At 51.0% G+C, this 14105-nt stretch overlaps 1 protein-coding gene across 1 annotated transcript in view; it reads right to left on the bottom strand.

Annotated features, from left to right (window-relative positions):
• The window catches only part of Rab6b (RAB6B, member RAS oncogene family), a 58777-nt gene that overhangs the window by 21434 nt on the left and 23238 nt on the right, over window positions 1-14105 (bottom strand). Inside the window, exon 2 of the mRNA XM_051140751.1 lies at window positions 9279-9337. Coding sequence (XP_050996708.1) covers window positions 9279-9337 — 59 coding nt within the window. The remainder of the gene's footprint in view (window positions 1-9278; window positions 9338-14105) is intronic.

The following is a 14105-nucleotide window of genomic DNA, read 5'->3' as shown; positions in this document are numbered from 1 at the left end:
CAGTCTTCTGGCTTACAGTTTCCAAGACTTCAGTCCATAGTTGCTTGGCCCCATCTGCTTGGGCAGGATAGCATGACAATAGCAGAACATGGTCAAAGCTGTTCACATCACAGCAGTCCGGGAAGCAGAGAGCAACACAGGAAGTAGGGGTTGCGTGTAATCTTCAAAGGCCCATCCCCACTGACTTACTTCTACCAGACAGAGCCCCACATCTTAAGGATCGCACAGCCCCTCAAAGTAATGCCACAGGCTGAGGAATAAGCATTCAAAATATAAGCCTACAGGGGATGTTTCAAATTCAAACAACAACAAAAATAGACTGAGAAACACCTAGGAGATTAATAATGCATACGTGTGTGTGTGTGTGTGTGTGTGTGTGTGTGTGTGTGTGTGTTTGTGTGTGTGTGTAATGACATTTCCAGAGACAATTAGCTCATGATGGCTCTGGCCTGATCAATGGAGCAATCTTTTGATGGGTTCATAAGATGAATATAAGATGGGGGCTGGTTGGAGGAAGTAAGTCACTAGGTGTGTGTCCTTGCCCAGACCCCTGCTTGTAAGGCCCCCTCTCTCTGCTTCTTGACCACCATGATGTTGCAAGATATTTAATCCCATTGTGAACCCTGAGATTGTGAACTGTAAAAACCTGTTTCTTGTTTGGCTGTGGCTCAGCCCTAGCACACACCTTTAATCCAAGAGCTATCTGTGCACAGGATTTAATAAAGTTAACCCCGGGTCAAGAAGAGGAGCAAGAAACCAGCTGACAGGGATTAAAGAGTAGGAGGGACTTTGAGTTGAAGGGCATTTGAGACCCATGGATAAGAAGGAGGAGACTTTTAGGCTTTTCGGCTATCAAGCTTTTGGCTTTTTCCACTTTGAGCTAGTAAGCCTTTGGCCTTGGGTTTTTTTGCCCTTTCCCCCAGGGCTGTCAGCTGAGCTAGTGAACTTTCTGGGCTTTTTCTTCTGAGCCATGAGCTGAGTAGGAAGGTCCGCTGGGTGTGTTCTCTGCCTCTCTGAGATAGCAGATTTTCACCCCAGCATCTGGGTCCCGAGTCTTCTTTGGTAAAATCAAATGGCTGGGATTTTCATTCTCTTAATAACAACACAACTGCTGTGCTCTGTCACGCGCTGTCCAGCATGAGAGACTAACATCTCTGAAATCACAGAAACAGAACCATGTTTCTGTTGGGTGCTTGGGGATACCTATGGAAAAGTAGCTAACCCAGGCTGACTCTTTTGGAGTACAGGACAGGAAGGGTAGCCACAACCACACCACAAGAACTAGGAAAACCCGCCAGGATATGAGGTATGTTGCCTAAATGGAGAACCATGATGCTAGGTCCAGCTTGATGGGCGTTGCCACAGGGGATGAGCTGGGATGGCCAGAGTATAGCAAGTGGAGCTCCCGGGAGCTATTCTGCGTGGTCCTACAGGCTCTGGCCTGCGGTAACTCAGACTGTGGGGCCACACAGCACAAAATGGTGTTGGCCGGAAGTGAGGCCAGGAGGCAGGTAGCACACTTTAGAGGTCTGTGAGCCAGAAGCACAGACCGCCATGTGAGGAGTGTCTCGCCTTGCTGTTCACACTACTACCAGCTATTCTACTTGCCCCACTTTGTGTATGTCTCTGTAGACTGGCCCCAGGAACCCTCAGGACCAGTGACTTTTCTGCTGCTGAGACAGACTACCTGACAGAAAGAACTTGGAGGAAGGTTCTGTTTTGGCTGCTTGGGAGCTATGGTCCATTCTGGTGGTGAGGGCAGCTCCTGCTCACGGCAGGTGGGAGTGGGAGGCTGTGCCCACCACAGTGAATCAGGAAGCACAGTGCTCAAGTCAGAACTGGAGCCAGACCATAAACAAGATGTACTGCACACCGCCTTTCCCACAGAGACCTACTTCCTCCACTGGGTCCCACCTCTTGCCAAAACATCCCTGCCTGCTGGAGACCAGGCATTAAAACACACGAGCCTGTGGGTGATGTGGGTTTGTTTACGTGGTAGCAACATCTGACCACAACACAAACTTCAAAGCTTCTTGTAGTCACAAGAGCCATGCAGTTTCCTGTCCCTACGGCTACCAGGGAACTTGGGATCAAATGTTGAGCCCCAGGCAGTATTTCGGCCACACTTAGCCCAGTGCACACACTCACTCACAGAGCTAGTTTTTTTTTCTCCTTTGCATCTGAAGTCTGGTTGTAAAGGAAGCTCCCACTTCAGGTGAATGTCAGAGGAAGGAGACACCAGATAAAAACAAATAACTATTGAGGGAAGCCTTGGCATCCTTGGCAAGTCCTCTTGATCAGCTCCCTCTCAAGGGTCAGCAGCACAGGCTACAGGAGAGCTGTGTATTGATGGATGTGTGTGTGTGTGTGTGTGTGTGTGTGTAATACATAGATACATAGTAATGGGGACACACACAAGTTCACACTTTTTTATACAACGCCATGAAGGGTGAATTAATTATACTGGTATGAATGCTGGGGGGGGGGGGTTACTTCTGCTCTGAATAAAAGCCAGGATCCTTGATATGCACATAACTCCGGCACTCAGTGTCCTTCCGCCAAGGTGATGAGGAACCCTCACAGGTTCTTTGGAAAGGGAGCACACTCAGTGTGTGTCTGTCAGAGTGACTGAGGACAGGCCACAGAGGAGCTGTCATGTTATCAGTATTGGACATGCGTCCAACGGGCACCAGTGTGATTTTCTTTGCTGTTATTTGTATTTATTTGGTTTTTTGGCTGTTTGCGTTGAGAAAGGATCTATTGTATCCCCAGCTCCCAAGCTGGCCTTCACTTGTCACTGAGGGGAGCTTTGGATTTCATATCCTCCTGCCTCTACCTCCCAGGTGCTGGGCTTACAGGTGTCCCGCCTCATGCCTCATGCTGAGGACCCAAGGTTTCTTGCATCCTGGACTCCATCAAATGAGCCAATGAGTCTGATTAGCTTCCCTAGCCCTCAATCCCCCTCATCCCTCAAATGAAGATACCAGAATTCCTTTTTAAGGACTGTTGGATCAAACGAGTTAGACTCTGTGAGGGCACTTTTTTCTGTCTTACATTAAACAAAAACGAGCAATTGTTAATAGTAACCAATTGACCCAGGGCTTCCTGAGCTAAGCTGCAGAGCCAAGCCATGGAGACTGTTCAGTGTCTGTCTGGCTGTGACATGACCCTCAGAGTCTATGCTCAGGATGAAGGCAAAGGGCGAGCCAGTGCTCTGGAGAAAGGATTCCTTCCCCATGCTCTGTCAGGTCCTGAGCACTGGTCCTCATCTGTGCATCCCCTTCCCCCTCAGGAACCTTTGCGCTCTCCTAATCTTTATCAACACCCCAAGGGTCTGCTGTTTTTCCAGGGCTTCAGAAAGAATGATCTGAGAAGAAGCAACGTGCCCCCTCTTCCACTGTGCCAAGGAGTCATGGTCAAAGCCACTTCTCTGTTCTTTATCTTGTGAGGTACGGAACAAATCATTTCTGATGGTAGCTGCTCCACAGGGGAAGGGATTGCAAGACACTCAACAACAGGCATGCGCTTGGGGAGTCTCCTGTCAGCCTAGAAGCCTCCATGATCCCCTTGCAAGGCTGAACCTACTCCGCCTGTATTGCATGAAGTCTTCTCTGAAGGAGGCTGGGATGCAGCCTATTGTGATACGCAGCCACCAACCTGGTAATGTTAATTTATTCCTTTGCACTTGCAAGCAGCACTGCCTGTGAAAAAATGGCAGCCACTTTATTTTACACACAAGCAAGGAATATTAACAAGTGCAGCTTTCCTCCCCACCGATTATCTTCCTCGGAGTGTGGTGTTAAACAGTATCAACAGGGGTCCCTACGAGATGGTGTGTTACTCGCATTCCCCTGCACAGAACCTCCACCAGCACAGCCCATCTCTGAGCAAGATGCTCCCTACGGCACTTGTTGAAATCTTCTTGGCTCTGTGCATTTATTATGAAATATAATTTCGCATCCACACATTCTGACAAGATACAGCAATAAAAGTCTACAGAGGAAATCTGCATGGCAATTTGCATAAATTGACTCTAGCATTTCTTCTGGGGGGAAGAGAATGAAAAGGCAAATATGTGTGTCTTCTTTTAGCCTTGGCCAGGCCTGAGCCCGGGGCTGGAGAGAAAGCAGCTGGGCATGACAAGCCCTTGACAATGACTCTGCTGTTCTCCCTCTGCACAGCCAACCATCAGACGAAAGTTTCTGGGTAAAGTCATGCAAATGAGCATGCAAATGAGCCTAGTAAACTTAAAGATTCAGACCTGCATGGGGGTGCTCTGTGGGGAGGATCCCACAGCCTTTGGGAGACATGCCAGGCAAGGTCATTGCCAGCCTATGCCAGCCACTTCAGTTGGTGCCCTGGAGGAGGCGATGCTGGTTCCCAAGGTCACAGGGCAGGCACCTGGCCTTTCAGTGTCACAATCTGGTGGTTACTTTCCTCCCGATAAAGAATGGCTGCCTGATTTGTAATTATATGTATGAATATATTTTATTGGTTCTGTTCCTCAGAATGCTATACAGAGCGCAGCTGGCTACCCCGTCCCGGGGGTGGGCACGGTTCTCACATCATGAGAACCATCAGAGCTATCATCCGTGTCCTCGAGCGTTCGCCCTCCCCTCCTGCCTCACCAGCTGGGCCTGTCTGTGAAGAGTGGTGAAAGGCTTGTGCGTTAGTGATGGGGGTCCCTTGGGTGTGTGGTCCAGACAAGCCAGAGACTGATGGCTGCTGGAGTGGGCAGGAAGGCTTTCTGGAGAAAAGAGTAGAGGTAGTGGGAGATGAGGAGAATTTGATGCAGCCGCCATGGAGGGAGGAATGAGTGAATGCAGAAGTAGCCAGGGATTCAGGGTTATTAAGTATTCAGGAAAGGCTGAGGTGTAGGGATTCGGCATTGTGTGTGGATGCTGCATGAATGTGTGTGTGCGTGCGTGCGTGCGTGCGCGCGCGCGTGCATGTGTGTGGTGTATATTCACCTTGAAGAGGAAGCATAGCTTGTCAGATAAGAGTCAGGTTACTATGTGCCTGTGTGCGTGCGTGCGTGCATGTGTGTGGTGTATATTCATCTTGAAGAGGAAGCATAGCTTGTCAGATAAGAGGCCGGTTACTGTACTGTGTCAGGGAGAAGTCTCTGTGGCCACAGCAAGAACACAGAATCGGGGAAAAGGTGGGAAACAGGAATAAAATCCAAGGCCAGGGGCACCATGTCAAGTGTTTAGGAGCTTCTCCCCAGAGTCCAAACACATGCTGCATCCTCCTGAAGGGCCCAGAGGCGAATCCACACGGATCCATCAGCCACATCTACTCAGATCTTGGGGAAAAGGGGGCACCAAATGGGACTCCTGCAGGCCACCAGAAGCTGCCCAGGGTGGAGGAGAGATCCCTTCTTGCACCTCTTAAAAGAGCGCAGCCCTCTTTGTATCTGTTTCACCCTTGGGGCCCCCAGGATGGTGACGACAGAATACACTCCTTTTGTTTGAAGCTACTCAAGTTTGTGATAATTTGTTATGGCAGCTTCAAGGGAGTGTTGGAAGCCTTAGGGCAGAACAGACTGGTGTGGCTTGCGGAGCAGCTGCAGGCAGGAGATCTCGGGAGATCTGAGCCTGCAGGAAACCCCCTTCAGAGTATGAACCGCTTTCCCATCCCAGAAGTGTGTTCTCTGAGAGCAGCCCTTCAGCCCCGAGGGCCTCTCCCAGAGGCAGCCCATTAGACCTACTGTTTTCTAACTTGTATCGGTGGGGTGTGAATTCCAGGAGGGGTCCCTGGCTCCCAGCCTTAAGTTCATCTCATCACCTTTCAGTTTTGTAAAAAGCTTAGGCCTGAGCTCCCAGCCAGCCCTCCTCACTGCAATAGTTACCTAATTTACAGACAGGAAAGAGAGCCTGAGAGAGGCTCCACATCGATTTTCCAATCTCAGCCAGCAGTCTGGAGGACCACACCTCCTATTATCCGGGCTCCTTCAAACAGCTGACCCTCCTAAGGCCTACAGGGCTTTCCTGGGTGTGTGCTGGAGAGGGTAAGGGAGTCGACTCTTATTTCAAGGTATGTCCACATTTTTTTTTCTATGTAGAATTTGAAGGGAACCTCTTTGTTGGGGTTTTTCCATCACAGACACAATTAATTCCCCTCTGGCTGTGACTTGGCTTTCCATTGTACAGGTGAGTTGATGTGTGTGGGGGTGATTAGGCAGGGTGGAGAGAAACTGCAGAGTACACGTGTTAGCAGAGCATAAGGTGTGCGTGCGTGCGTACGTGCGTGTGTGCGTGTGTGTGTGTGTGTGTGTGTGTGTGTGTGTGTGTGTAAAACTTCCACATAGATAGAGGGAGAAGATGGGCTCTTCAAAGGGCCCCAGGGCTAGCAAAATGGCAGCTCATCAGCACCCACAGATAGAACCTTCTGAGAGGTCCAGAAGAGGACCCCCAACCTCCCTCACCCAGGGCGGCATTGTGGTCTTTCAGGCTCTTCTGCATGCTCAGCTCCAGACCAAAATGGGACTGGCTGTCAGTGAGGGTGGTCCTCTGCCCTCTGTGCCCCATGGAGGGCAGGCCAGGCTCTTTGGCCAGACTGCTTTCTTCTTCTGCTTTTCAGCAGACCAAGTCCCACACCACACAACTACCTGTTGTCAGAATGACTGAATGGGAGGAGAGGACGGGGCCTGGAGACATATGGTAGAAGAGAGGGAGCACTGTCATGGGAGCCAACTGAGTGATCCTGACTCCGCCATGCTGTACTGGCTGCTGGAAATGGCAGGGTATTGGTGGAAGTGTGACAGGCATGGCCACTGTGCAGGGGGACAACCTGGGAGGAAGTAAATTTCATTCCCTAGAGCCCCTGGGGACTTTTCCCGCTTCCCATACAACTCTGCTGCTGTGCTAAGAAAAACAAAATAACTAAGCCTGTCTTCCTCCATCTCCAGAGGAGTCATTAAAGTGTGTGTGTGTCTGTGTGTGTGTGTGTCTGTGTGTGTGTGTGTCTGTGTGTGTGTGTCTGTGTGTGTGTGTGTCTGTGTGTGTGTGTGAGAAGTGGAGCCCAGCCTCTCGGCCTAATTACTGTTCTTAAAGGGCTTATGGAAAGGACTTCCACCTGAGGCTATAAACAGCCACTGTCAGGCAATTCTGCCATGCATGGGGCGAGCAGTGTCAAGCAGCCACGACTGTGCCAGTGAGCATGTGCAATACCATCTGTGGCCAGGTCTTATACAGTGATGGCTCCAGGAAGATCCTGGGCTTGGTGCATCCCAAAACACAGGTAAAAACCAGCAGGCAGAGGAGTAGCCACAGATTTGAGGGGCCCAACTAGCAGCCTTAAGGACAGTATGCACCAGGTCATTCATGGTCATGGAGAGCTAATGCAAGTGGCAGGGCCTCTGTCTTCAGGGTAAACATTTGCTTCAAGCTTTGGGCACTTGGAAGAATTTTCAGAGCAGAGAAGAGCAGAGCAGGGGCAAGGACAGGACTGAGCCTCAGGCGGCGCCAGTGCCACCACACAGGGAGCAACAAACAAAGGCTGACTTGAGTGACCAGGAGTGGGCAATTAGGTGAGGGGCTGGGGTGGGGGCGGGGAGGCAAAATTTCAAGGATGACTTATGGACTGCTGCTGAATATCTCATTGAGGGTTTTCAATGTGATGTCAACAGAAAACAGGAAGAAGATGACTAAAAAAAAATAAACAAACAAAATCAAGTAGGAGCCAGGAGTGGAGTAAGCAGAATGATCTGGGAGGTCAAGGTCAGCCTTAGCTACTCAGCAGATTGAAGGGCAGCTGGAGCCACATGAGTCTGTCTCAAAAAACAAACAAACAAACAAACCTAAAGGGAAAAAAGTCAAATAATAGCAATAACACTTGTGCATGTGCAGAGGTGCACACATTCCCACGCGTGCACAGAGGACAAAGTGAAACTTTAGGAGGGAGTCTGTTAGAGCTGTCACCTCTGCTTCACAGTGAGACCAAAGTGATGCAAAGGCCTGGCTTGGGGAGGACACAACAGCATGGCCACCATCAATGTCCCAAAGCCCTGCACGGTGTCATGTGTACCCAGAGTCCCCTGTCCTTTCCCACAATCAATCCATCTAGAGTCCATATGATACAGGATTTCAGCCCACCCACTGCACAGTGAGGGGAACAAAAGGATGAGTGGTCCAGGGCCCTAACAAGCAAACAGAATCACAAGTGTGGTGAGCTGTTCCACACCCAGCGGTGGGGAGCAACATCTTGGAACAGCTGCCCCAGTGGATCTATAAATACTTGTCCTTGAGAATGTGATGACGAAGGGATTCCGAGTTCAAAACCCTTGCTGGATCTGCTTTCAGCAGACTGAAGCCCCAGGCTGAGGAAAGATCCCTGAGCAGTCCCCGGTCTAAACAGCCCAGCTCTCCTTGAAACCACACACTCCCCTTTCTGAGTCTGGGAATCAGTATTCCACAGGGCCCACAGCCTAGAGAAAGGAATTGGAGAACTAACTACCCATATCCTAAGGAAAAACCAGTACCTTAAAAAAACATGTATATATATATATATATATATATATCTGAATATGAATAAGTGTTACAGCTTTGGCAAAACGCTTTAGTTGTGAGAAAATTTTATTTGTATAACCTCACCCACTCCACCACCACTGATACCAAACACATGTCTCTGCCCTCCATGAATTTGGTTTGGGGTCACCTATAGGCCTGTGTCTGAGGCCATTACGTCCAGTCTCCTGACCACACAGGGCAAGGTAACATCACCACTCACGTCTCTCTGTGGCAGGGTGTGCTTCAGTGGTGGTGATGGGGGCTGAGTGGGTGTGGAGTCCAGGGAATTTGAGTGTGTATATGCATGGTGGAGGGGGGGGGGGAAGATCTAGGTTATGTGTATATGAAGTCCAGCCAACACGACCACTCCTGAGGTGCACCCCGCCCCCCGCAAATGCTCTTGGATTTCATCTTCCACCTTCTGTCTGTCCCAACACAAGCAAACATTGTACCAGTTCCAACCTGCCTGCGAAGAGCAAGTTTTAGGATTTCTCCCTCTAAAAAAAAAGTTTCCTTTTCAACATCGAGATTCTGAGATCATGTCCTGCCTAGGCCTAGTACTCAGGGAAGACATCCCTTCAAAGCAGTAAGAAGCCTCAGAAACCTGGAGTTGCCCCACTCTGATCTCAGCAATCCTGAGGCTGGCTGGCAGTGGCCTCCAGAGAGGTGTCGAAGGCAGAGACCAGAGACCAGAGGCTGGGGAGGAGGAGGAAGAGGAGGGGGAGGGGGAGAAGGGGGAGGGTGGAGTGTGGGTAGCAGGGATCTCACCTGGTACGTATTGTCAAAGCTGTCGTACATGAACCTCGTGATCAGGGACGTCTTCCCAACTGCAAGGCAAAAAGGAGAGAGGGGTTCAGCTAGAAGATGAGCCCGACTGTCAAGGTCCTCTAAACTGGGAAGAAAGACTGTTGTACAAGAACCACAGAAAAGGGGTAAGCCGACCCCAGGAAAAAAGACCCCAAGTCAAGGCGCTGAGCGTCTACACCTGTCTAGCGGCACACCTGTCGGATGCCAGCTGCCATGGGAAAGGAGGCCTGCCCTCTCCCATTTTTTTCAGCTTAAATATTCAGAGAGAAAAGGGGTGGGGGAAGGCAGCAGTCTTTCTCAGTGTCTCTCAAAGGCAAGTCTATTCCCCACGGGGTGTGCCTGACTTCCAGCTCAACACTGGGCCTTTAGCATCCCTAGATCCCAGGGGTCTAGGACTCCCAAGTACTGTAACAACTGCAGGCTTAACTAGACATCAGTAAACTCCCTAAACGGGGCAGAAATACCCCCAACTGAAAACTGCTAGTATGGCTGAGAAGCCAAGAGTCTCCCGGGAGACCCATAAATGCTGCTAATTTCCCAAACTGCGGGTGTTGACTTCTGACACAACCCTGTGTAGGTCCCCTAGGATATGGTAGTGACAGGGATGCCAACTGCTGTGCTTCTAGCCATCTGGGAGGGGAAGAAGACTAATAAAGGGACATTTGTTAGGTCACTACATTAAAAACAAAAAACCAAACTTCGTTACTCTTGTCCCATCGGGGCTCTACCACAGTTCAGAGAGGTTAAGAGAGCTGCAGGAGACATGTATCCCTGACAGGGAAAGCAAAGGCCCCTAATGCCACCAGCTCTCCCCAGTTTGCCCTCTCCCATGTCCAGCAGGCCATCCCCAGGCTGAGACTAGTAGAATAGCCAAGATACTGCCTGGGCAGGGCAGGGAAACCCAACGGGGCCCACAGACTCAAAGGCTCTTTCCTGGGTCTGAATCTACTGTGCACAGCATGTAACAGACAAATGCTATATCGTTCCTGACAGCTGACGCTGGTCAGAGAGAGGCTGTCACCTGACCAGCAGCCTCTGATAGAGTAGTTTGGGCTGCAGCCAAAAGACCCTAAGTCTGACCCAGCCGAGGTCAAATCCTACTTGGGACACTTTTAGCCGTGTCATCTTGAGGTGGTCAGCACTCCTCTGGACCTTTGTTCCTCACTATGACAAATCAAAGATGTCAGAGGTTGTTACAAGAAGTAATAAAGTGAAGGAATATGGCTGAAGAGCAGGAGGTTTCAGGTCACTTAAGATAGCTTGAGGCACTTCAAGAATGGCAATGTGACAGGAGAAAAACAAAGCCACCAGCACTAAGGTTGTATAAAGAAGAAACTGACTCCTCCTTGTTTTTAGGGGATGGGGACACTATGTGCTTCGATTGGAGTTTTGGGGGTAACACAAGTATCCTTGTTTTTCCTAAGCCCTAGTCACTACACTCGAACCTATATTAATGATGGGGTGGCTCCCTAGGTGGCCTCGGGATGGGACTGTCATATGGGCCCCAGAGCCAGTCCAACCTTCAGGGAAGGGAGAAGGCTGGAGACTGAACTTCACTGGATGGACAATACTCCACCAGCTCTGTCTGGATGATAAAATCCACAGGCAAGCTCTACGGAGCCTCCGGGGTTGTGAAAACACAGGTGTGTCTTGAGAGTGGCCAGGCTGTGATTCTGTGGGGAGGAGCACAGCCATGGCTGCATCAGGACACTGAGAGAGCATAGAGCTCGCTGACGAGTGAGGCTGGCTAGCTCCAGAGATCTGCCTGCCGCCCCTGTCTCCCACCCCCAGCTGTGGTTACAGACATGGGGCACCACCACACCCAGCTTTTAATGCGGGTGCCCTGCCCAGGGAGCTGTGTCTCCACTGCCCCCTCAGTCAGTCTGGCTACCGCAATCATAGGGAGAGTGCTTTTCTGAGTGTCTGTTGTTGAACCCGAGGGGCACTGAGGACCCCCTGGATTTAGAAGTAGTTGGTCAGAAGTATAGATGTCTTGGGGAGTTCCCGCAAACATTTTCCAGCTTCTCCACGTGAAGACAGTTCCCGACAGGCTTGGTACCCCTCATCCCTCCCCAGGTTGGCATGCTATCCTGAGAACTTGTCTCCGCTGTTCATTTCTGACCAATTTGTTTGTCTCTGCCCCACCTTGGCCAAATATGGAATTGCAGGGTCTCTGCCATGACCCTGGCTTTTGAAGTCTCCTGGGCTTAACAGTCTATAGGGGACTGGACTCCCTTGCTTTGGACACCAAACATGACAATGCTACCAGATACCAGAAACTGCAAGGAAAGGTCCTTTACAGCTGTCTCCTGGAACCTCCAGGAGGCCTGAGCAGAGTGCAAGGCATCCTGGCTGTCCACCCACACTGGCCTCCACCATGGCGTCGCATGAAAGAACTGGGTGGCTCATGCTCGGGGGTGCTCTCTGGCAAGTCCATCTAAGCCTGAAGGGCAGAAGGTCCTTCCCTGTCCCTTTTTTGCCCTCTACAACAGCCCTGGGTAGACGATGCTGGGACCAGGAAATAGACCTGGTTAGGCAGTGTTATAGGTCATAGCGGGGTAGGGGGTGGGGCAGGTGGCAGTGCTCAGCATGCACCAGGACAGGCAGCAGGAGACTGCGCAGGAAATGCTCCTGAACCTCAGCCTTTAATCCCTGCAGGAACGCTCGGAGAGGCCGCCTCCCACCCTGCTCCATCCTCAAGGTCACCCTTGAGCCAACAATGGCTCACAGATGCGCGGCAACAAAGCAGGGCAGGGTTTTACTAGGAACCAAGTTCTTCTTATTCTTTGCTCAGTGCTGGGCCACACTCTTGCCATTTCCTGGGTCCCACACGATTAAACAGGATGGTGCGTTTTTTTCTTCTTTCAACCAAAAGAAGGTGATGAAATTCACTCCTGGTCACTGCCCAGGAGCCTCTATTTAAGCCAGCCGGGGGGTGGGGGGGGGGACTTGGCCTTTTCCTTGGGCTCTGGGGAGGAATCCTCACTCCTGTGCATTAAGGCACTGGAGATCTCAAAGCGAGCAAACAGTGGCGCTCGGATGGGAGCACAGATGGCTGCCAGTACCTTTGCCTCAGCTGCTCCTTTAAGATGTTTAATTTGAGAGCATCCTTTAAGATGCTCACATTTGCAGTGTGAGCAAATGCAGCGGTAGGAGGGTAGTGGGCCAGGGTACCACGGGGACTTATGTGGAGGCCTGTCAATCTTAACACTGAATTATGGGGCCAGACACAGTTTGTGGAGAGGGAAATGAACAGAAAACATTGTTCCCATGAGGGAATGTTGGGAGCTCCATGAGGCTGCAGGATTGATTTAAATGAAAACTCACCTTTGGGGGCCCAGATGTGGAGAGCTACAGGGGGCAGATGGGAAGGCTAGGCTGCCATGCAGAGGGGGTATAAATGTGTCCAGTGATGGTAGTTTAACATTCCTATCACATGAGATGGTCCCCACTCCATCTGCTCTCACAACACAAGCCTGGCACTCAATCAGGGGCTGTGTCTGGAGGGTCCCACCTGGAGCACAGAAATGGTGCTGTGTCTCCCGCAAAGGCCTGGGGAGGAAGGGCAGCTCGCCTGCCTAGAGTGTGCTTCTGCTTGCACACCCTAGAACTGGGCTGTCGGTTTCACGAGGGCCAGTGCCAGGCCACCTGGATGAGATCAACTCGGGTATACTCTTGTGCCAAGACACCGAGACATCCTCCATCCCAGGTGACCTGTGAGTGGGCGAACCTTGTCATTCCAAAGACTCCAGCACTTTCGACACTGCATGCTCAGAATCAACACATGTGCACCCCACTGTGTCCCGGGTCCAGTTATGAACCAGACAAACATCCTCCTTTGCCATGGGCAGCTGAGTGTCGGGTGGTTTGATCCAGGGCCTGAGATGCTCAGAGACGGTTCTGAGGTTTTAAAAAAGAACTCTGCTCTGGGAGACTGGCTTACATAGGCCACCCAGCAGTTGGGACTCAAGTCTGGTGAGAGCTGGACCATTTGGAAGGATGCAGGGGCAGTGGGGGTGAAAGAACAGAGGAGGTGACAGGACCCCACATCAGGTCAGAGTCAAGTGAGAGCCTAGAATGCCTCGGGGTCACCTGGCTTTGGGACCAGCAGCGATGGAGCCAATCCTTGAATCCAGGCAAACAAGGAGACATCAGGTGATGAGGTTGGATTCGGAAGCACCATTCAAGTGTGACAATGATCAGACCAGGGCACACTGTTTCCGGAGAGTAAATATTAAAGCAGTCATTCCATCTCAGGAGCGAAGGATCTATGCCTATTTTCCATGAAACACTTATCTTCTTCGATCTCTCTCCTGAGCTGCTGGACAAGGCTCATGTATACACATAAGCTGTGAGCTGCTCGGTCCCACACACCATGGCAATACCACTAGCTGCTGGATAGACGGAACGGCTGGCCCTTGACAGCCTGCTACCAGTGCCTGCCTGTCTGCTTCCTCGGGGTCCAGGCACTCAACTGGCCTCCAACAGGCTTTGGGACCCATCTCAGCACAAGTTCCGGTTACACTGATTTGTGTACATTCTGGTGGTTTTTAAGTAGATGGAGAAGACAGTATTCACTGAGCCTCTAGTGGGTGCCAACTCTGCCAGGTTCATTTTGGGCACCAGGTTCACAGTGAGAAAGCAGATGGTCATGGCAGCCCTGGCCACAGCACAGCTAGACCCTGCCATGCATATTTGAAACACGGAGTTTTGGGAGGTGGCTACAATGACGTCCTGCTGGGGGAATCCTAGCATTCATCCTCTTGGAGGAGGAAGGGAGGTGGCACC

Source organism: Acomys russatus, chromosome 32, assembly GCF_903995435.1.
Source record: "Acomys russatus chromosome 32, mAcoRus1.1, whole genome shotgun sequence".
Lineage (NCBI taxonomy): Eukaryota > Metazoa > Chordata > Mammalia > Rodentia > Muridae > Acomys > Acomys russatus.
Note: the sequence above shows the minus strand (reverse complement) of the source record. Positions and strands in the feature narration are given on the sequence as shown.